Source organism: Hakea prostrata, chromosome 3, assembly GCF_041222555.1.
Source record: "Hakea prostrata isolate BN-2017 chromosome 3, UWA_Hpros_2, whole genome shotgun sequence".
Taxonomy (NCBI): domain Eukaryota; kingdom Viridiplantae; phylum Streptophyta; class Magnoliopsida; order Proteales; family Proteaceae; genus Hakea; species Hakea prostrata.
Genome location: NC_142602.1, coordinates 39,571,927 through 39,596,249, shown reverse-complemented (window position 1 = coordinate 39,596,249; position 24,323 = coordinate 39,571,927). Strand labels below are relative to the sequence as shown.

The 24,323-nt window shown below is 39.9% G+C and overlaps 1 protein-coding gene across 1 annotated transcript in view; it reads left to right on the top strand.

Annotated features, from left to right (window-relative positions):
- Window positions 1-1,104: 1,104 nt before the first annotated feature.
- Window positions 1,105-24,323, top strand: part of SKIP16 (SKP1/ASK-interacting protein 16) — a 54,570-nt gene continuing 31,351 nt past the window's right edge. The window contains exon 1 of the mRNA XM_089150383.1: window positions 1,105-1,553. Within this exon, the coding sequence (XP_089006509.1) occupies window positions 1,350-1,553 (204 nt within the window). The 5' untranslated portion in view covers window positions 1,105-1,349. The remainder of the gene's footprint in view (window positions 1,554-24,323) is intronic.

The window sequence follows — 24,323 nt, the reverse complement described above, 5'->3', positions numbered from 1 at the left end:
ATTCAAAGGATTGTTGGAAACTTTCTCCTTTACGTATTGATACAGATGAATTTCAGGGAGAGCACCTTCATTATTGGATTGATTTCATTCAGTATAAATTTAAAGTTCATGACAATATGAACTGGGTGAATCAAATTTGGAGTGCTTTGGTGTGGTGCATTTGGAACACACGAAATGCCGTTTTATTTCGGGGTAAAGATGCTTCTGTGCTTCTTACCATGGCTAACTTCTCTTTACTTTGCGCAGACATTCATAATCACTTTTCAAGTCTAGCAATTGAGAGGAGTAACCCGGTAAGTTTCCTGGCATCGGAAACCTTGCAAGAGGAGGTGGATCTTTTTCAAATGTCCGTCGATGGTTTGTGGATGGCAGGACAAACAAAGGTAGTAGGGGCTGCATTCTATGGGACTCATCTGGAATGTTTGTGTCGGCTCAATGTAAAGAGGGATATGGTTTATCTGCAACTGTTCTGGAACTTGAAGTTGTCAGGGATGGCCTGATTTTAGGACACTCTTTGGGTATTTTAAATATGAGGATTAACTCAGATTGTTTGTTAGTAGTTTTAGCCTTAAGAGGTTTTCAGTCTTCCCTTGATTGGAATTGTAATAGCCTAGTCTTAAAGGTTATTAGGTGTTGCTTAGTTTTCAATTCTGTTTTGTTTTGCTATGTCCCTAGGAGCTCCAATCTCTTGGCTGATTTTCTAGCCAAAGGAACTAGGTGTTTGGATCTTTTTAGATCTTGGTGGCATGTTCCACCAATGTTCATGATTAATTCCTCTTTGTTATCGTCCAGGTTTCCTAGCTGGATCAGTTTTATTTAATAAAGTTTACTCATTTTTGACAAAAAAAAAAAAATATATATATATATATATATTAAAGCTCTATTAAAGATGTAGATGACCGTCATGTTAAAAAAAAAAAAATTCCAATTTGTTAACCCTCTAAAACTTTTGCTCGAAAAACCGTTAGAATTTTTTATTTTAGATGAAAAAACTATTAGATTGGTTTGTTAAATACAGTCATCATCCAAGCGACAAAGTTAAGTACGGATCATGATTTTTGTAGAATTGCTTCAATGCTGTTGTTGGTGACGCTTGCAGTTTATGGTCGAGGTCAAAACTTGCGGTCGAGATTAACCACTTGTTTCGCAGTTGTGGTCGAGATTTCTTTAGGCCACAAGTTTGGATTTCGACTGTGAGCTACAAAGTTCGCACTTAAGCAAAGCCCTGGTTCTTGGCTGTGTTATAATCTATCAGCTGCCCACATGAAGATGCATCATGTGTCTGCTCAGACAAGCGCTATATAGACTGCGACAGTCAGCACCGTGTAAGACAGGTTGAGCAGAAAGAGATGGGTATGGAAGAGTTGGAAGATTTGGCCGTTGACATCCTCATGTCCAAGTTGGGTGCCGAAGGAGCAGCTACTTTGGCCTGTGTCAGCAAGAGGTTTAGCGTTTCAGCCTCGGAGGAGAGACTTTGGTCCGAGTTTTGCTCCAATGATCTCGACCTTGTTGTTAAAGAAGACCCTTATGGCAACCCTCTCCCATCTTTCAAGGTCTCTGTAATGCATTTCTTCCAATTTCTGATTCATTTTATATATGTTTCATTGGTTGATTCTTGATTTTCATTGTCCATTTTCTACAAAATAGTTATCGATGAGTTGAATTTAGTTGTGCGTCGCCCTGTTTTCATTGCAATCGATACTATTAATTGGATTCTGTTGGTATGGTTGAACCTACATGTCAAGTCGGTTTGATCTGTTTTAACGGTAGTTGCAGACTTGCAGTTACTCACTTGGTTTCGGAAACATGCTTTACGAGCTGGACCATTTTGGCTATCGCAATTGCAGCCATCCGATTCTTTAGTATCAAATTTACATTGTTACTGATGTGATCATGCGAGGAACTGGATATCCGGGAACAGAAATTCTATACCAAAAATTCGAGTTCCTTGTGGCATATTAGAACTGTTTGCCTAAGCAAGACTTTCAGTCAATTATTCACTCAAAAAAAAATTCAAGTTTCTCAGATTGAACTTTTTTCCTTGTTTTATCTCCAGTTGTAATGGGCTCTCCTATATTATGTATAGGAGCAGACCAGACTAGATCCTGACCGCCAATCCACCCCTCCAAATAAATAAAAAAGAGGAAAGGGAGAGAGTCTACTGTAGCGTGAGAAGAGATTACCCTGATTTTCTTTGATGACTGACATGAGTGTATTTATATAAGTTTGCATATGGATACAAGATGTTGGAAGGTGATTAATATTTTGAAGGATCAACTTGAAGTCACAGTTACACAGCCCTTTTACTGTTATAATAGATGAACAGTGTAAGTTACAGAAATATCTGTAGGGCAAACAAAATCAATCCTATAGATAATTCTACCCTTGTGCCCATATTACAAAACTCTAGCTCGTGTTGGTGATATCAACCATGTCCAATTTCCCAACATTACAAGTAAAACTTTTAGTGCTTAATCCTCTGGTGAATACATCTGCGAGTTGACCATCAGATAGAGAATGGGAAGTGAAGATAAGTCCATTTTCTGTCTTCTCTTTTGAAAAATGAAAGTGTTGAACATGATTATGAGCTATGCTGGTTGTAGACTTACTATTAAAGCGAAGATGCATAGGTAGCTCCAAATAACTCCTAGATCTTAATGTATCGTTAAAATCAACGATGACTTAGCCCCAAATAATCCACATATCGAGAAATAATATTAAGGATTGAAATTGGTAACCATAAGATAGCTCATAGTTATTCAGGTTCACTGGTTCTAAGGATTCAACAGGTAGGTAACTCTCAAAGCAACGGTAGCTGATACTGGTCTTGAATCAGGTTCGGCTAGAACAAGAGAAGAATAGAAGAAAAAGGGAAAATAGAAAATGAAAGGGTAAAGGTGGTTCAACTCTTTTAGCTAGGTTCCTCAACCATAGGTAGTTAGCTCTCAACAAGAAGGTCCTCACCCTTCTTACCACTCAAACAAGAGACAAGATAATAATGCAAAGGAAAGCTTCATTAATCAATTCCATAGATCTCTGGGCTGAGAAGAGCCTATTACATATTTATAGGGTGCTAGTACTTATTCTCCAAGTTACATATAGATATGGAAACTATGGGATGAGAATATGTTGCTGGTCTAGCTTATAATTCTCAGCAACAAAAGAATAGAAACTTACTAAAATTAAAAGTTAAGAGTCTAGGCTTCATCAATCTGCACACTTGAATGGTAAAATAGAAACTAACTATTTGAAACTTAGGAACAACTAAAATAGAAACTAAATAAGGTCCACTAAAGTCTTCAGTCCTCCAAAGCAGTAGATGCAAGTGGGCCCCATCAAATGTTCCATTATTTGCTCATTAAGATCCAAAACGAAGCTGTGATGCTGTTCACATGAGCAGTCTTTTGGCTCTTTAAGAAACAGCTATGCAACCACTTGGTCCTATGGCCCAAGGGGTTGGTTCAAAAATTAACCAGTCCTATTCTTCTTCACACCTCTGTCATATTTCTTGCCAAACAGCTTGGATATCTGCATCCAATCTTGGAGCAACTCCTTCAGCCACAATAATTCACATATCATGTAAGAGATGGTTCTAAATTCTGCTTCAGGCCTTCATCGCTAGACCTACCTCCCACATTTCACTTCATCCTTCTCCATGTAACTATGTTACCACCAACATAGGTATAATTCCTTGAAGTGGATCTCTGATTATTTGGACCCAAACAAATCAGCATCTGTATAGGACTCTATCTGGAGGTGATCAAGTGAAAAAATCAAATTTCCTTTTCTTGAAGCAGTCATCAGGTATTTTAAGTTCCTATACACTGCATCAAGTGTGAAGATCATGGATCATGTATCTATTGAATAACATAGATGAAAGGCAATATGAGGCCTAGTATGGGATAGGTAAATGAGTCTTCTAATTATCTTTAAGGGTAATTGTCACACCCCACCCACCGGTATCGGTCTCGCCTGACAATCCGTAGGTGCGATCCGTCACAAGATCCATGGTTTACCATCAATAATAATAAATGCAAGCAATAATAATCAAGAGCAAGAGTAAATTCAAATAATTCAAATGAAAAGTTATACAGGAGTCCTAATACTCCAAGGATGAATCAAAGAAAATAATCAAAGTAATATGTTCCAATGTTGATCGAGTTCAGCGGAAGCAAAAATAAAACTAGTTTCGTTTAATTCTTTTAGATCTCTTTAGGGCTATGGTCTTCTCTTCAAATATAGCAATGTAAGGAGCTATCCAGCTTTGCTCTAAAGACTTCTTTGGATTCAAATGTCGAGTCGATCTATCTCTGTGGGTTTGGAAGAAACGTTTACCAAAAAAATTATGATTATGGTCAAATCTGTCGCTGATAGAGGTGGTTCACTTCATGCATCTAGCCGAGGAAGGCTTTCATGAATCATCACATCTTGTGTCGAGATTTCATTGACGCCTACCACATCTTCTTCTTAAGGAGCTTGTCGAAGGCTTTTGACATACATCTTTGCATGACAAAACTTCTCCTGATCCAGTATTCCCATCTGTATAATATAATTAAACATGCAAAAAGGAATGAGTTCTGACGAACTTAGTAAGGAAACACATCTCACATACATATTGACAGTGTATCAAGGTAAGCACATATATAAAGAATGATATGCAAATATATGTATGCAGTTATAAATCTAACTATGCAAGTCTTTATATGGCGGACATGCTTTAAGATATAACACCAACCCTCATTTGGGTAGGTCTAGTCACTTAAATCCCTCACAGACTGATTACCTTTATTGGGATCCTGGGCAAGGGGTTCAGTCCTCATCAATCAACCATGGCTGGGGTTTAGGTCCACACTCTCTCACCATGACCATTGGCATGAGTCCTGGCGCATGTCGGGGTTTCTAATCCAATGCAAAGTCATATAGTGATATACTACATGTAGTCCAGTTACTTCCCTTATAGCACCAACCAACTCGGTTCAATATCCTTCTTTACCTTGGAATGAGAACCCTCATGGACTGGCTACCGTTGTTGGACTCCATTCCCTAACCCTATGGTCATCCACATATTGTTGGGGCGGATGCTCTCATGACCCCTCACGACTCCCGGCCGCTCCTTGGATGTTCATGAGCCCAAACCCTAACATACGCAACCCTACCAATGCATGATCAACAGTGGATCACTGAATCTCCACACGGACTGGTTATCGCTGTAGGATGAAACAAAGTCATGTCACTATCATCACGGGTCATTTGGCTTCAATTCCCTTACCGAAAGGTAATAGCATGTATGGGTACCTAGCCATGCAATCTAGACTCCCTAGGTATGTCATCCAACAATCATAATAGTGCTGGGGGCATCAGTAGATAGTGTTCCGTACCACAACCCCTGATATCCCAAGCAATGGATACCTGCGACCATGATTACAATTGTAATACATTAATCATAATTCACAATTCATAATCAATCATAACTCATATGAACATAGTGGTTACAACAGGTTACAAGGTTACATATGCATTAGAAGTTATAGTAAAATCACCATGGTTCAAGTCTCTCTCTCTCTCTCTCTCTCTCTCTTTCTATATATATATATATAAGAGGGTGTCCTTACCTATAGATATGTAAAAACTACTAAAAATGCAATTAGACCTCACCCACAACAGTCCCAGATTACCTCAGAGATCACCTAAAGATAGGTTACAAAGTTACATTATAGACCGAAGTCAAATCAAAGCAACAACCAACTTCACAAGTCTACTGTGACCCAGCCGGTCGCTTGGGGTGGTTGGTTGGCCAAGCGACCACCCCCTGTTCTAGACTACTTTTAAGTCTGAAATTCCAATTTTTGATCATACAATTTTAATTCGATTTTGGGATGATCTAAATCCAAATTTCGTCCTTAAGGAGCCTACAACACAAGCACGAACCAAAACCCTAAAATTCTAATGGTTCGATATTCTCTTCAATCAGATCTATCCTTTATTCAGATGCAAGGATCTGTTTTTGGATATTATCTAACCAAGATCACTGATGGGGAATGAAACCATCATAATTAACTTACTACCAATCCAAGGAGGATGGTTCCACACCATTCAAAGAGACAAGGAAAGAAAAATAGAGGTTGTGAGATCGACTTACCTCCAATTGATTCGTAAAATTGACGAAGGATTGGATCTTCTTCGCAAATCACGCTTCTCTCACCTTCCAACATGTGTTCTCTGCCTCCTAACTGTCCTCAACAGTAATCTCGAATATAATAATGAGTAAAAAGGTCGAGATTGGCTCTACATAGAAGACTGGGGCCAAATTAGGGTTTAAAATCCTGCAAGTAGACCTGATAGTCGCCTAGTATTTTTCACTACTTGGGTGCTTTGCTCAAGGGGTTGATTCCCAACTCAAACCTAACCCTTTACAGCATGTGGGGGAGTTCTTACCTTGATTCTGGACATCTTCTATCACACCTTGACTCTGACTGGTGATCCACTTTCTTAGTCCATTAGGGTTTCTACAGGTTCTTCTTTGAATTCTCAGTATGACAAGTTTTTCATCGGCAGAATCTAGATCTATGGACTCAGGGTATCATGGACTTCAATCCGGATACTCCACAACTTATTCTAGCTGGACCTTCTGGTACTCGGACCTGCAATACGGATCCCGGATTATAAATACGGGAGTTGTTACAGTAACAGTCCCAAGAATGATTTTCAAGCGCCAATAAAATCAATAGAAAACTCATGCATTCAAAATATAAGCATAACCAGTGAGAATCTGGGATCCAAACCTGGGTTTGAATGGAGATCGTGGAGATCTCAATCAGTCCTCAGAATCTCTGTTGGAACTAAGTTCTCATTGTTGACTGCTGAGAAATAATAAGAGAATTGCAGTAGAAAACTGAGGCTGGATTAGATCTGCAGGGTGTAGAAGGGTCTCTCTTTGGTTGATTGCAGCAGCAGCAGCAGCAGCAGTCTATGGCTAATTGCTGCCAGCTTGCAGCTGTCACAGCAGCAGGGAAAAAAAGGGAATCAATAAAGAGCAAATTACATATACACCCCCTGGGTTTTCAGGCAATTATGTTTACAGTTATACACCCCATGAAATTTATTTTGTTACAAATCTCCCCATGCCTAACACCATTAGTTTTAAATTTAAAATACATATTTGCCCTTACATAAATATCATGGTTCATTGGTTGCTCCTCACCCTTGCCTCCACCTCTTAGGTATTTCTTTCCACTACTCCACCTTCTCTGCTCTTATTCTTCCTCACTACCTTGAACCATCTCTGCTCCTCCATCTACTTCTCTTCTCTTCTTCTTTCTTCTCTGTTATTCTTCATCCACACTTGGACCTACAAACTCCAACTGAAGAGTAAGACTTTGTATTTCTTCACTTCTTCTACTGGGAGTGATGAATTCTCAGGTATGGGTTTGAGATCTCGCTCTTGACCCAAGTCTCTGGCAACCAAAAAGCCGCGATCTGGTAATTTTTCTATGCTCAATTGGAGTGAAGTGGAGCCCCAACTCAGTGGGTTTTAGGGCTCAGTTTGGGCTGGAATTGGGTATTTAGCCTATTATAGGCCTTTTAAAACACAATGGTGGCCTTAGATTTGTGAGAGAACAAGTGTATATATGAGCTCCAATTCAACCCTAACTTTGAAACTGATACTGAAGGAATGGACATGTAGATTTATATAAAACATGAAATACACACAACCATTTCCTTGATATAAATGAAATATGAAAACATAAAGATGAGATCTAAAAAAGTGTAGATTGGTGGAAGATGTTAGACATATTTAATCTGCATCCAAACACCTAATGTAGACCATAATAAAAAAAAAAAGAAGGAATTTTGAAAAGAACAATTACGTTGCTTGAAGATTTCAAAGTCACTAGATTCTGTTGATTAGTTGTTGTAAATGAGCTAAATGAAGTGTTGATGCTACCAATGTTTTTCATTTTGTGAAATCTCGATGAAATTTTGCCAAGAGTTCGGTGTTTTAGTGAACGCCGAAATGAGATCTGCTTCAAGATGAAAAAGTCTTACTTTCAGCTAAAATTTTAGCGAAATTTTCAGAATCTGACCAAAATTTCATTGCGGTAGTCTTTACCCTTATGATGCTTTAAGATGGGTTAGTTGTTTTATGAGGATGTTGCTACCTACAAAAGGGCAGTATCCTAATATACAGAGCACTATTTGGGTTCGATGACATGGGTTGAGTGTATCCACCGTTCACAGAGGCAGGCTTATGTGGTTGAGACGATGGAGCCACCATAGCACAATAACTATTATTAGGTTATTCATAGGTGTGGTGTATTATAAATTTGTAATTTGTAATTCATTCATATACTGTTATGTTATACACTTATACTGTTTTAACGTGTACTACACACTACTGACTTCTGCACAAGCTTCTAAATTTTTGTCATCTTGGTGCTGAAATTCCAAACTTTCATCACTCTTGTGCTTGACTACTTGTATATTGAATTTTAGTTATTGTCTTTTTTGTTGCATTTTAATGAAGATCTTAATATTCTTGTGCATCATCCATATTCACATTGGTTAAATTCATGTTCCAGACTTCCAGTTTCGCTGGTATACAACTGCCACGTTCCAATCAAGAACACTTAGGTAAACATAACACTCATAGTTTGTTTATTGGCCTCAAATTGGGCTTGACACTGAAAACCAGGCCAGAATGACCCAAAAATCCACTGAGATGAATGGGCAAACTTAAAAAAAAGTATTTCAAATTTTTTGCTGTAATTTCCGGAACCTACTGAGATGACCAAGATGACCGAAATTTTGAACCTTGGATGTGACCGGCCCGGCACCGCGAAACCACAGACCGAGGGCAGGCAACGACCAAGAAAGAGCGATTGGACGGAACCGGCGGCGGCGCGGACCGGGGCGCAGCCTAAACCAGCTCAGGGTAACCCCCTCGAACCCACGGCCAGCAGCCTCCAGCCAGTAGCTGTAACCCTGGACCTTTCCCGGCATTGTTTTGTCCGCACCTCAGAGGCTGGTTCGCGTACCATGTCCATTACCCCGATCTTCCATCAAAACCAAGGAGTTGGTCATTGATTTCGCAACCTGAAACTCACCATTACCCCATCTTCAACCCATATAGTAGTGCTCAGCAGAGGAAGTGTAAGGTTGTTAGAGTTGCTCATTGATTTCAGAACCTGAAACTCACCATTTTAGAGAAATTAATCCTCTTAAATCACGGGATATAATAGCTTGACATGAAAAAAAGAGAGATGAAATTGAAGATGATGTTTAAATGACAAAAGGTTGAGGAGATTGCCTATAGGAATAAAGGTAAATGAATGAAACTACAATGTTGAAAAGGAGAGGAAGCCGGCAGCAGCGAATAGTTGCAGCCTAAATCAGAATAGCTTTTATTCTTCCTTTTTCTTTTTTACAGTTTGAGATAAAAAGGATAATTTGAGTTTTTCATAAATATAATAGATGCTGACTTGTCACCTAACATCGTAACCCTATCATTCTAAAAGTAGTGTTTTGATTGATACATAATTTGGAATATTAGAGGTGCAAACATAATAGAAAAAAATAAATTCCAGAGGTTGTGAATGTAATTGTTTGCAAACCCGGGGGTGTATATGTAATTTGGTCATTAGGACAGGGGGAGGGGAAGAGAAGAGTGAAGTAGAAATGGGTAGGGGAATGGGCCATCTTAGCCCTGGGTCTCTCACCCGCAGCTATTCTATATATAGAACATGGATTTAATAGTTTAGCAGTGGCAACATGGCCTGCAAATTTGACTTCTCTAAAGTGTGATATTTTGTCTCAATAAAAGGACCTATTCATAGCTTGGTTATAGCTTTACAAGAACTAGAAACTTCCTATAACTGAAAATATAAACTTAAGGAGAAATAGCAATCTAATGAAAAAAGCAAAAAAATGAAATCTAATGGAAATAGAAACTAGACTTCATAATTCAGGCAACAGAAAAACTAGAAACTGATATTCAGTAATATAGAAAAGTTAGCTTCTAGATCTCCGAAGAAAAAAATCTCAATCTAATAGGATCTTGGGCCCTAGAAGTCATCTAGGAAGATTTTAATTCAAGTCACGGATGGGTCTGTGATACTGTTCATGTGAACCGTATTTTGGCCTCGTTTTGGCCCTTCTAGAAGACCAACTCCGCTGATTGAGCTGGCTTGGTCCACTGCTGGTCCCTTCGTTCCTGGTTCATGGTATTCTTTTGTCAAAAAGATTGCTTTATTCCATACGAAGCACGATGAAGCTTGCCAATTTTCCAGTTTTTTTGTTTTAAAAAAAAGAAAAGAAAAAAGAAAATGCAAAGAAGTGGAATTTTCATATACTTCCTCTTGAAGCTCTGCATGTAAAAAAGACCTCCTTCACATCTAACTGTTGAAGATCCCACCATTGGTTCACTGCACAAGAAAGAATATCTTATACTGTATTCATCTTGGCTACTGCTGCAAAAGTTTTCCTTGTAATCAACCCCATTGGCTTGTGTAAATTTTCAAGCAACCAGTCTGGCCTGGTAGCTGTCAATCTTGCCATCAGTTTTATGCTTGACTATGAAGTATGAACACCCATTTGCATCCTTTAATCCTCTTCCTTGCATGTAAGTGAATAGGTTCCCACTTTTCTTTCATTGTCAAAGTTCTCATTTCTTCATTTATTGCCTCTTTCTTATGTGAGCAATGAGGGCTTGTTTGCCAAATGTTAGGGATAGAACTAGATGACTAGGAGGAAACAAAGGATTTGAAAGCAAGGGATAAGTAGTTATACGGAACCCAAATAGGATGTTAGGTGCATGTCCTACGAGGATTCAAATAGAAATGGGTGAATTCAAAAAGGGATTAATAGGTTGAGTAGACTCATGATTCACAAGGCAATGGAACAATTTTGATGGACTTGAAACTGGTAAATTGATTGGTTAAAATAGACAATGTCGGGCTTCGGAACTTTTTTCCGCCCTTTTTTCAAGTAAGAAAAATAAACTTCCGGTGCAGATAGTCATAGTTATCAAGGGACAAGGCATTGCCTAGGCATCTAGGTTCTTGGTCGGTGCTTAGGCAACCAAGTGTTGCCCTTTTTGTGTAGGAGCCTTGTTTGGTGTTGCCTTGAATTTCTTCTGTTAGAATATCACTTTCTATTTTGGAGAGCCAAAAGACACACGCACAAGCTGTCTCCCTCTTCTCTTTTTCTCCTTCATCTTCTTCAGTTTTCTTCTATTCTTCTTCTTTCTGAATTTCCTTTGAGTCCTTAGGCTAATTGCAGGTGCTGAAATTCTAACATAGTACCAGAGCAGGTTGAATCAACGTAGGGACTGCTTCCTGTCTCTCAATTTCTGATACATATTTTCTTGCTACTTGGCTTGCAGTTGCCTATCACTTTTGTATCCATGTAATTAAGATGCTTCTTTACCAATTTATGATATGATTTTTGTCTATTTAATATTGCTACTTAAAGCACAGAGGACGAAGGTTGTTTTTGCCATTATTTGTTCAGTTTGTGATCTACCTGTGAAAATCCTCTTGCTATTATTTATTCAGTTTGTGATCTGCTGAGATACAGATCCAAGGAAAATTTTCTTCACTTTTCTGAGAATTGACTGCATCTTTAGGAGGTCTTCCTCTTTGCCCGATGGAGTATGAATCTTATCAACAACTTGCATTGACAGTTATTCTTTTTTGGGAAAGCTTCTTTTTCTGCAAATTGCTACTGTCAGACATGTTTTACCTATTACTACTGGTCCCGTCACTACTGTTATTGCTGTGATGTCTTGCATATACTTTAATTTTTCTGTTAATGGCGTTTTGGATATTTGGAACATACTCCTAGTTATCAGCTCTTCCTCTAATATCAGTTGTTGCTTCCCTTACTGCCAAGTGTTTTACTACTTTCACTACTGCCCCATTTGAGTTGATGTTGGTGGTTTAGAATTTTCTATTGTAATGATCCAAAGTTCTTGTACTTGGATTCATCAAGTAACATGGTTCCTTCAAGTACCCAAGTAGTTCCTCGGTTCAGACTTTGAGATATTGGTAATTTGTCGTCATTATTTTTTTGCGTGTAATGCTACATGTGAGGGGAGATTGGTGTTGGGTTTGAGTGTCTTGTATTTTGTGGGTCCATATAATTATAGTTTAGGTTGTATTTGTAATTAAAACATGGTTTGGGTCAATTACTAGTACTGGGTTAAACTTGTAATTATATTGGGATTAAGGTTTTAGGTTTCCTTATAAATAGTCTCTGTGGGATAACTTAGAAGGCAAAGAAGCAAAGGGTAATCCTTTGGAGGTGTGAGAGTGGTGTGAGGTTTCTCTAATATAGTGGAACTTCTTTTCTCTTTGGTGGACGTAGGCGGGGTTTTGCCGAACCACGTTAAATGCCTTGTGTGCTTTGCTTGTGTTCTTCTCTTTTCGTAGTTATGCATCCGTTATCCCTAATAAGTGGCATCAGAGCGAGGTTCGGTGGATCTTCGCCGAAGGTGTGCGAAGATCCAGAAAGGAGATGATAGGTGCCAGGAGAATGGAGAAGGCTTCGACGGATTGATCGAAGGTACAATTCTAGATCTAGAATCGTGAATTTTTTTTTTAATCTTTTTATTTCTTATGATTTGAGCAGATTGGCTCAAAGAGAAAAAAAGAAAAAAAGAAAAAAAAAAAAAGAGAAAGAACAAAACGACATTGTTCGGTGGAGTGGTTTTTTTAAGCTTTTTTTTTTTCTTTCTTTAAGGTGTTTTACATTGGTTTGAAGAAAAAATAAAGTTTGACAAAGTGAAGTGAGTAAGTGAGTGGAGAACGTGGAAGAAGAACTGTAAAGGGAGGGAAAAAAAAAGAGGAAAAAAAGAAGAGACTCGGTGGGAAAAAGACGGAAAAAAGGGATATATGTATATATATATAATTTTTTTTTGTATTATTGGATCGTATCGTACAGATTGTTTCCACAGAATTTTATGTGAAGGTTTTTTGTACGGAGTTAAGTATTCCTAAGGTTTTTGTGTGTTTCGGACTCAGTGGAAGTGATGGATCGAGAAGATTCACTCAGTTGGTATTGATTTTGTGAGTTCGTACGGAGATCAACGAACAGGTTTTTTTGGGTTGTTGACGGGTATGAAGGGCATAAATCAGATGGTGGTGAAAACGATTTCACCTTGTGGCAACAACGGGTGAAGAACATCCTTACGTGGGAAGGGATTGTTAAGGCTCTCAAGAAAAGATCAGAAAAGCCGGAGGTGATGAAGGAAGATGAATGGCAAGAGTTGAGGGATCTAGCAAATAGCACGATCTAGTTGTATCTTGCGGATAATGTTCTTCGTGAAGTCATCGGGGTGGCGGATCCATAGGAAGTCTGGGCAAAGCTGGAGAGCATGTACAAGTCCAAGTCATAGACAAATAAGTTGTTTTTAAAGAAATAGTTATACGGTCTTCGGTTGTCAGAGGGAGCAAATTTTGACAAACACCTGGATGAGTTCAACAAAATTTTGTCGGAATTGTCGGCTCTTGATGAGGAGATCAAGGAGGAAGACAAGGCATTACTATTGTTGGCATCATTGTCTCAGTCATTTGATCACATTGTGACTACATTACTTTTTGGTAAAGATACTTTGAAACTTGACGATGTTATTACTGCATTGCTAATGAATAAAACATGGTGGAAAAATAGCGGTGATAGAGAGTCAGATGAAAGTAGTGCCTTGGTTGTAAGGGGTAGTCATAGTAGAGGAAGATCAAATAGGAGAATGGAGGGGTCTAGCAAGTCAAGGGGTCGCTCAAAGTTTGCTGGTCACAAAGTAACTTGTTACTATTGTAAAGAGGAAGGTCATATAAAGAAAGATTGTCCAAGGCGTAAGGAGGATAGGAAAAGGAAGGATGAGGAGAGTGATGAATCATTTATTGCTGTCTTATTGAGCGATGATGGAGGAGATGATGTCCTTCTGACTTCATCATCGGGTTTGAATACTTCAGATTGGATTTTAGACTCTGGGTGTTCTTTTCACATGTGTTCAGTCAGGAATCAGTTTGCTACATATCATACATGTGAAGGTGGTACAATTAAGATGACAAATAATGCGGAAAGTAGGGTTATCGGAGTTGGGACTGTGTGGATTCGCATGTTTGATGGGATTGTGCGAACTTTCATTGGGGTTAGACATGTGCCAGATCTAAGGAAGAATCTGATTTCATTGAGTACTCTAGATTCTAAAGGTTTCAGATGGTCATCTGAAGGTGGAGTTCTCAAGGTTTCAAGGGGATCAATGGTTGTGATGCGAGGAAAGATGATTGGTAAGTTGTATAGGCTTGCAGGGAGTGTTGAAACATTCCAGTTGACATTTTGGCAAGGGGTATAGGTAGATAGGATTTGCAGCTTGTTCAGGTGCAAAACAAGGGCAAATCTGGAAAGAAAAGAGTGACTTTCGCTTTGGATTTGGTGAGTGGCAGTGATCTCTCGGAGCTAGCTGTGACAAAAGGAGAGATGGAGCCACGTCACGTCGTATAGCGGCAATGAGTTGTATGGGACACCCCAGGTGGGGCGGGGGTGTGCGTCATGCTGGTTTAGTAATGGCGTTAACAAAAGCATCCCTGGAGGGGATGTGGGCCATGCGGTAAGGTGTGGTGGATACACAGAGACGGGTGATTGTAGAGAGACATCATCAACGGTTTTCTTCAAGGTGGTTTGCAGAATTCAAGCTAAGGTGGAGATTGTTGGGTTTGAGTGTCTTGTATTCTGTGGGTCCATATAATTATAGTTTAGGTTGTATTTGTAATTGAAACAGGATTTGGGTCAATTACTAGTACTGGGTTAAACGTGTAATTATATTGGGATTAGGGTTTTAGGTTTCCCTATAAATAGTCTCTGTGGGATAACTTAGAAGGCAAGGAAGCAAAGGGTAATACTTTGGAGGTGTGAGAGTGGTGTGAGGTTTCTCTAATATAGTGAAACTTCTTTTCTCTCTGGTGGACGTAGGCATGGTTTTGCCGAACCTTGTTTAATCCCTTGTGTGCTTTGCTTGTGTTCTTCTAAGTTATCCCACGGAGACTATTTATAGGGAAACCTAAAACCCTAATCCCAATATAATTACAAGTTTAATCCAGTACTAGTACTTAACCCAAACCCTGTTTCAATTACAAATACAACTTAAACTATAATTATATGGACCCACAGAATACAATACACTCAATTGGAGCCTTAGTTTATATCTACTCAAGTCTTTTGAAGAGTATTATTTGTGAAGATCTTTTATCTTCCTAAGATGGTATTCTACAGTAACACCTATCTACCTAAGGACTAATTTCTTGTCCATTTCTGACAAGGAAATGGACCATCCATTTCCTTGTAGATTTGTGACATGTGTCCCAACATCACATCAAAAGGTTGAGGTCCATTTACAAGTCACATCATTTTCTTTTTTAAATTTAATCACAACTCTTTGATGTGACTTATAAATGGATTTCAACCATTTGATGTGATGTTGGGACACATGTCACACATCTACAAGGAAATTGATGGTCCATTTCTAACAAGGAAATGGATTGTCCATTTCTGACAAAAAAATGGATAGGATAAAATTCCATCTACCTACCGGGTCCATAGAAACCCATACTACTTTTTATCTACCTACTTGGTCTATAGTAACCTATACTATTTTTTATCTACTACTTAGTCCGCTGTAACCCATAGTGTCATTTGTCTACCTACTTGGTCCACAATAACTATATAATGTCATTTGTCTACCTACTTTGTAGTAATCCACACTGCCTTTTACCTACCTACTTGGTCCACAATAACTTATACTGTCCTTCACCTAACCATACTTTTAACTGATACTTGCCTTCTTACAAAGAGCTTATATGTGACTTTTGGCTGCACTTGTTATCTTCTTGTTTGGAGTTTCCTCCCTACTATTGGCATTATTTGGATATTTCCCTTAATATAATTGTTGGTGCTATACTTATGGACAGGGTTCATCTTCACCACCGCGGTACCGCCTATTATTCTCATTGTTGGATGGTTCATTCGACATGAAGATTGTTTACTTAAGTTGTTGTTGATTATCTCTTAAGCTAAGTACTATGTACTATCGGCGTCTTTATTGCTACATATGCTCAAGTTTAATGAAGTTCCTTGATATGTTCTTGTTATTGTATACTTCAGCTTGAGGGTGAGCGGTAAAATATCACTTTCTATTTTGACTTAGGTTTCTATTTTTCTTATTGCTTGGTTGACAAGTAATCTCCTTAGGATAGTGTAATTTTTAGTAGATTTGGGACATTCTATGCAATATATTATTTTCCTTTTTGCTATAACTCAGGGTCTCCTTTTAGGAAACTTTCCTAAATTAAGACTTGATTTTACATTATAAATAAAGTATCAGGGGAGAGCCAAAAGACACATGCACGAGCTCTCTCCCTCTTCTCTTGTTTTCCTTCATCTTCTTTAGTTTTCTTTTGGTCTTCCTCTTTCTGAATTTCCTTTTAGTCCGTAGGCTAATTGCGGGTGCTGAAATTCTAACATCTTCCAACACCCCCCCCGGCGGGAAGGGGGGGGGTGGCAGCACTTGCTCATGTAGATGCTGTGACAACTATGGTAGTCTAAGCAGGAATCCTCCCCCTAGCCGAACCCCTAATTTGGGCCCTAAACCCATGCCTAAGTGGTGCACCTAGTGGGCTGGTCAAACTCTACTAGGGGTATAATGGTCATTTACCACTTCTTTTGATAATTATTTTAGTCCAGTAACTTTTATTTTATTTTTGTGAATCCAAATCTGATTTTACTTCAATTGAGTTAGTAATGAGAGCACTAGTTAGAGAGGAAGTCCCAATTGGAATCTATCTTAAATTAAGATTCCTTTTGGATAATTACCTAGTATTTACATCATGTTTCTTTTTCTTTGTGGTTATTATTTAACTAAGTTTTAAAGGGGCTCCTAGTCTATAAAGGATTCCCTAGTTGAGTCAAGATGTGTTTCCAAGTTAGAGTTAAGGCTTTCCCTCCAATTTGAGAGGCTATATATAGCCCACCCTACTCCAATATAGAGGAGGTTGAATTGAATACAAAGAATTTGAATCTTGAGGGAAATCAAGTTATGGCTCTTTCATGGGAGGATCACGGCTGTTTTAGAAGGTCTTCTTCATCAATTTCAGCAAGGTTCTTCCAGTCTCCAACTTCAGTTCAACCATTATGGCAGCTGAATTCTCGACTCCAAGTTAGTACAACGACCCTAGCCCCTCCACTGGCATCCGTCAGCCTCTCCCACCCTCCTCCCTTCTTGCGCAACCCCAAGAACCCCTCCCTGATGTGAACAAAGGCATCCCTGCTGGATGAAGCACTGGAGTGGGCCCCAAGGACCCACCCAGGTGGCGCACCTGGGGCTGGCTGAACCCCCTAAAAAGGACAAATTTTGGTCATTCTATGGCCCTAATTACCTGCTGATTCTTATTTTCAGAAGTTTGTTTTGATTTTCGGAGTTCAATCCTATTTAGAAGTATTTGTTTGAATTACTTGTTTGAGTTCTAGTGTCATAGGGAGTCTCCTTTTTAAGTAGGACTCTTTATGGATGATTAGGTCTTTTATTTCAAGATAAATGCTTTATTTTAATTCCAGCAGCAGTCCAGCATTCACAGCTTTCTCTTCCAATCAAACAAGTACCGCAACCCTAAACCCCTCCCTTACCCTGCGACTCCATAAAGAACCCACCCCCATCCTTCTCCCTTCTTGTGCAAGCATCACCATCCCCCTCTCACCCCTCTAACAGCCCCAGGATCCCCCCCTTCTCTCTTTCTTGCTGTAGCCACTCTCCCCCCTTTTTTCTGTTTCTTTTAATTTTCTGATTTCTTTTTTTCCCCTTCTTCTGAAACTTGCGGCAGAACTGAAATAGAAAAGAAAGAAAAAAAGAAAATCAAGATTCTTTAAAGAATATTGGAATTCTTTCAAGAATCTGGTAAGAACACCCCTCCCCTGGGCACAAGGTTCCCCCCATCCCTTCCCTCCCAACTGCAAGTCTCAAACCTCTCCCTTCCTTTTCCACAAGATCCCCTATCCCTCCCTCCCTTATCCAAGATACTTCCCATTCCATTTGAACACTTAATTCCTCACTTTTCCTTCCTTCATTTTTTTAACATTCTCAAATCTCTACCCATACCAATTTTGTTAACCCTATGATATTCCTTCCCTTTTCCTTTCAACCCTAGGTCACCCCATAAGGCCTTGGGGTATTCCCACAACCAAAGATACATAATCTATTACCCTTTTTCCCCTCTCAAGCCATCCCAAGGGTATCTTTTGTCTTTCAAAATGATCCTATGGGAATTTAGTAAAATCCCAACTTTTTTCTAACAACCCATTACCCTTTCCACATATATTCCTTGTACTTCAGATCAACTGCTAGAATTTTAGAATCACTTGTTGAAAGATTCTTGGCAAACCCTAAATTTTGAATCCATCCAAGAAACTGAACAATAAAATGGGTTTACATCACTCCCCCACTCCTGTGGCTACCCAAAAATCCCTCCCCCACCCCTCTGGCAACCCTAAAGACCATCTCTCACTTCTTCCCAACCTTTTTTTTTCTTTTCTTTTTCGGCTGAATAAATAATTGAATTAACGAAAAAGAAACAAACAAATACAAGGCGGCCTTTTAAGGGGAAGACCGAGAAGAGAGGTTGAGACCCCAGGAGACAACAATAAGCCTGTTCCTAGGGGTATCAGCAATCCGGGGATGGGGAGAAGCTACAAGCCTAGAAGAAACATAAAAATAAGATGGCATTCCAAATCATATCTTTCGAGCGGGATTTGGAGGTCCATCGTCGGAGGTTACGCTCCCACCAAAGATGATGGACAGTGGCACTAAACATGAGTTTACCAACTCGATCGCAAATGGAAGAGCCTGGAAAGTTGATCAAAATCCAGGACCACTCACTAGCAAAACCAAAAGATTGCCTCAAACGGGGCCAAATATGGGATAGGGCTTTTTCCCAGATAGATCTAGAAAAAGGGGAAGAAAAGAAGAGGTGGTCAAGATCCTCCGAGTCATTCCAACAAAGGATGCAGTTTGGGTTAACAGGGATATGGCGGCTAATAAGGAAGGATTGGGTGGGGAGTGTAAGGTTGAGGGCTCTCCAAGGGGTAAGGGAGTGCCGAGGGATGGGATTTTTAAATCAAACCAGGGGAGGCCAAGGGGGCTTTGGGTTATGGGCACGGAGAAGGTTCCAGGCTGAAGAGGTGGTAAAGGTTTTGGAAGGGAGGGGAGCCAGATGGTAGTGTCGCTAGGAGAGTTAGAAATAGAGGGGAGGGATTCCCAAACTTATGTGGGACTAGGGAGGGGGGAGGGGGACCCTGAGCCATCAATAATGAAAGTAGACAAGGGGGTGAATTTGGGAATACGGGAATCATAAATTGCACGGGGGCCAAAAAGGGAAAAAAGAATGCCCGTTGGCTGCCACGGGCCTAAGCCAAAAGGAGGTAGAGGAGCCAATAAAGACTGAAGTGGAGATAGAGGAGAGGGCTCGAGGACGCAGCAAGAGAGTTTTCCTCTAAATCCAAGAAGGGTTGGAGGGCATGGGGGCCATCCAAATGAAATCAGAGCAGAGGAGGAAGGAGTGGACCCAGTTAACCCAGATGGAATCTTGCTTAGAAGCAATTTTCCAAATGAGTTTGAGCAGACAAGCGGAGTTAACATCAGAGATTCGGAAAATGTCGAGGCCACCTTCGGAGGTTGGGCGACAAATGGTTGACCAACGAATAGGGTGGATGAAGCGGGAAGCTTCACGTCCTTTCCAAAGGAAGGTAGAGTAAAGGGATTCCATGGCATAGATAGTGGATTTCGGGATGGATAAGATTTCACACCAGTAGACATAGGAGGACTGGAGGACTAAGCGAATGAGCACCACTCTACCAGCAAAGGAGAGAAGCTTGCTTTTCCAAAGTTGGATATTCTTACGAATGTGGTCAAGCATGGGAAGACAGTGATGGCGAGTGAGTCTACTAGGGATGAGGGGAAGACCGAGATAGGTGACTGGGAAGGATCCGTGCTTAAAACACGAGAGCTGAAGGAGAGAGGCACGCATCTAATCAAAGACCCCAGAGAGGAAAATAGTTGATTTATCGAGATTGACCCGGAGGCCAGAGAGAGATTCGAACAGGGAAAGGGCAGAGAGGATGGAGGAAATGGACAAGTGATCGGCTTTGGAGAAGATCATAAGATCATTAGTGAAAGCGAGGTGGGTGAGCTTGAGAGATTTACATTTGGAATGGGAGAGATGAGGAGTTGGTCCGTAATGGATTGGAGGATACAAGAGAGGGCCTCCAAGGCTAGAGAGAAGAGATAAGGGGAGAGAGGGCAGCCTTGGCGAATACCAATATGAGAAGTGAAGAAGCCAACGGGGGATCCATTAATAATAATGGAGAATCGAGGGGTGGAGATACAAATCTCAATCCAGTGGATGAAAGGAGGGGGGGGGGAACCCATGGAGAAAAGGGCATTGCTGATAAGTTCCCAACCTTGTGGCACCCCTCCCCTCTCTTTCTTCCATTCGGCCCCCTCCTTTTCCCTTTTGAGTCTTGTGGCAAGTTCCGAATTTTCAGAACAGAAAAAAGAAGAAAGATAGGGAAAAAAACTGAAAAAAAAAGAAAGAAGAAAGAAAAGAAAAAGAGAGAGAGAGAGAGAGAGAGAGAGAGAGAGAGAGAGAGAGAGAGAGAGAGAGAGAGAGAGAGAGAGAGACTCTGGGTATCTCAAACCATCCACATGGACTTTGTTAAAACCCCAATCGATCCAATTCCAACCTATATCAAATGAGCTAAATCCTAAGTTGTCTCTAGGATCTTTCTTAAATCCTAACTCATCGCATATCCCCTTAGTAAAACCTTAAACCTATCCCATTTTCCTTTGTTAAACCTTAAATTCTTTTCTTCTCAATTCCTACAACCTATTGAAATTTTTGTTAATCCCAATCTTTTTCTCAACACCTTAATTTCCCCCAACTTAACCAACCCTTTCCATATCTGCTAAGAATCTCTTATTCTTTAGTTCTTTATTTGCTGGTTCAAAAGGCCTGGATTCTGGCCGAACCCAAATTCTAGGGAAACAATCACAATACCCCTAACTCTAGAATTGTGGATACATCATATGTGACAATATAGGCTGATGAGATTGCTCCCCTTGAACTACTGAAACCTACTCCCCCACAACCAATGTTGTTATTCTTGTCCATTAACTCCATCTTCAAGATCTAGTGGAGTAGTTAACAAGGGAACCTCTTCACTGAAGCTAATCTGATGTAAATTGTTTCCTGGGGCAGCATAGAGCGTAGGGTTGCTCCCCCAAACCCTATGGCCTGTAATCACACATTCACACCAGGGGAATTTTTGGTCAAATTTATGGAGTCCAAGTTAGGGTGTCACTGGGTCCAGTATTTTAGTGGGACGCGAGATATATCTTAATTTTTGCAATTGAGTCATTATTTTGTAAGTCATTGAAGAGTCCTTGGAGTGTTGGATTCTTAAATTGTGAAGGAGCCCCTTAGTTTCAGTCTACTTCTTGAAGGGATTCCATATCTACTCTCAGATTCCCAATTGGATCCTTCTAGAGTGAGTTATGATACATTGATAGCATCCTTGTTCCAGTTAGAGTTATTAGTCAAGTAAGAGATTTAATTAGAATTAGATTGCTAGTTGGTATCCAAGTTGGTTGAGTCCTAGTGTGTTTTCTTTTCAAAGGCTACAAATAAGCTTTCATTCTTTGTAATTGACAAGTTGGTTTGAATTAATAAATTTGAGATTGAGCTTGGAGGCAAGTTAGGAAGTCATGTGCTTCTATAGGGGGCTTGTGGTGCTTTAAGAGTGATTAAAATCTGCAGATTGTCTTCAATTTCAGCAAGTTTCATCAACTCCAGCAGCTCTATTCCTTCCCCATGTAAGTACTATAAGCCCCAGCCCCAGCCCCAACCCCAACCCCAATCCAATTTCTCTTCTTTTCCTTTCTTAACCCATGTACCCATCCCCATCTCCTCTTCTGTCTCATGGCAGCCGTGTACCCCTCCCCTTCAAACCCTAGATTCCCAATCCATCCCCTTTCTTCCCCTTAGGATTGCACCCTTCCCTACACTCAATTCCTACTCCTAGTTTCCCGAATACACCTTCCTTCATTGGGTTTTAAAAATTTCTACACTTCATCTTCAACCTCTAGAAACTAAACCCTCGTTTTACTAAAACTCCTATACTCCTACACCCCTTAACCAAACTTCAAAGCCTTTTAGGATTAGCTTCTCCTACATCCCCTGTACCTTCCCCTTCAACTGTAACCCCATCCACCACCTCAAGAGTCACACTCCGAGTTGAAAACCTAATTTAAAACCCTTAACCTATGGAACCAAATCTGAAATTATACAAGAGTAGCAGTAGTCTAGAATCCATTAAACCTCTCAATTCAGTTCTAAAATCTCAGTTACAGCAGGGTTTCAAGCTTAAAACCCTAAAGTCCAACATTCCTAAGCCTGGCCGAACCTTACTAGACCCTTGCCTAATCCTTGTAAACCCTGAATCCACTGAGGACCCGTTCAGCCAAAGGCTTTCACATCCTTAGAAGACTGCTGGTTCTCAAGGAAGAGGATCCTGAAGTAAACCCTAGAATTTGATTCTAGGGCATTATTCCAACAACTAAACCCTAGAATTTGGTTCACATCATAATCTTACCCTGAAGAGGTCCGGCAAGGTAAACAGGGATTTGCTTCTAGAAAACTATATCCATCGTAACAGATAGCTTGCCAGTAGCCGGATTATCCTTCTGTCTTTGCAGATAACCAAGAAATGCATCGCAGACCTCTTGGGTCAAGTCTTTCCTTAAGATGATGACCACGAGAATAAGAAACATGCTCAAAAACATGAGGAACTGTGAAAGCAGCTGAACCAAGGAAAATCAAGGGGGCAGTGCTGTTCCAACATTGCTTGGGCACCTGATTGATCAGGTAAGTAGCTACGATTACATACTAGTAAACAGTAGGGAGCCAGCAAACTTGAGGAGATGGCGATTCTTACTTTTAACCATAGTACTAAATTTCGCGAGATTCTTCTTACTCCTACATTGGAGTTTGTGTAGGAACTATAGGGAGAAAACTCTTGATTTCTTGAGGGTTCCAAACCTCAGACGTATATGAATCAGTCTCCTATCCCTGCTGCTGTCGATCTCTTTCCTGTTCAGCTACAGAGCAATGCACAGCAGGATCTTTCTCGGGACTACCGTCCCACCTCAGTCTCCTCTTGTCTCTTTCCTTTCATTCAGAGATTGGTTACGCATTTCCCCATGAAGGATCTTGGTGATCCTCATTTCTTCTTGGTAATCAAAGTCAAACGTACATTGACTGGATTGCTCAACAGGAACAGGGTGAACCACTGCTATATGGTGACTGTCCTCTGAGTTTAGAATATTGTAAGCTGCTCAAGAGATGAGATGGGCTCTGGGTAAGCACATTGGCATGGATCTGTTCATACTCTGCTCAAACCAGCTAGAAAATCATAAAACAAAGTTTGTCTTGCCATTTCCGTAAGGCTGTAGCATTTGTGGCGTAACTTGTAAGTCGGAGTAATTCTCCTATAGAAATCCAAGGTCTGCTAAACATGCATGGTTTTGTAGTTTTGAGTGTGAGCCAGCCACTTTACTTAAAATATGAGATGAATAGTGCATTGTTTATAATGGACTTTATTTTTCTTTGACAAATAAGCCAACAGTCATTGATACTTTCCGATATTTTACGTTGACCTTGCTGAGATCAATAGTCTTGTCGGGGCAATTTCAAATGTGAAGTTCGCCTCCGTTTCCTACTGGTGATATTGAACATTTAAACTTCAACAAATCCTCTGCTTTTATTTTGTTCTCTTTTTTAGCTTGAAATAATTGAGAGAAATGTATTTCTTTTTACTAGATAAAGAATTCTATGTCATTCTTTTCTGCAGAAATGGGTTTACCAATCAGTAGTAATAATGCCATACCTTTTAATCTATCATACAAAACCATCTGAACTTATTTATGTACTGCTTTTATTCTTTTTTATTTATCAAATTAATTTATATCAGTTCATTCCTAGATTGAATTGATATGTCAATGAGTCCTGTGTCAAAATTTAATGTAAAAATACAGGTTTTGTGAGAGTGAGACAGCCACTTTATCTATAATATGAGATGAACAGTATATGTTACAGCCTGTATGGCAACATAAATAAACCTTATGTAGACAATGCTACCTGTACCCACATTACAATAGAAGGGAACTCTCTAATTCAGTTTAGTGACATAGGTTTGTCAATCTAGTTGATCATCCATGGCTGACA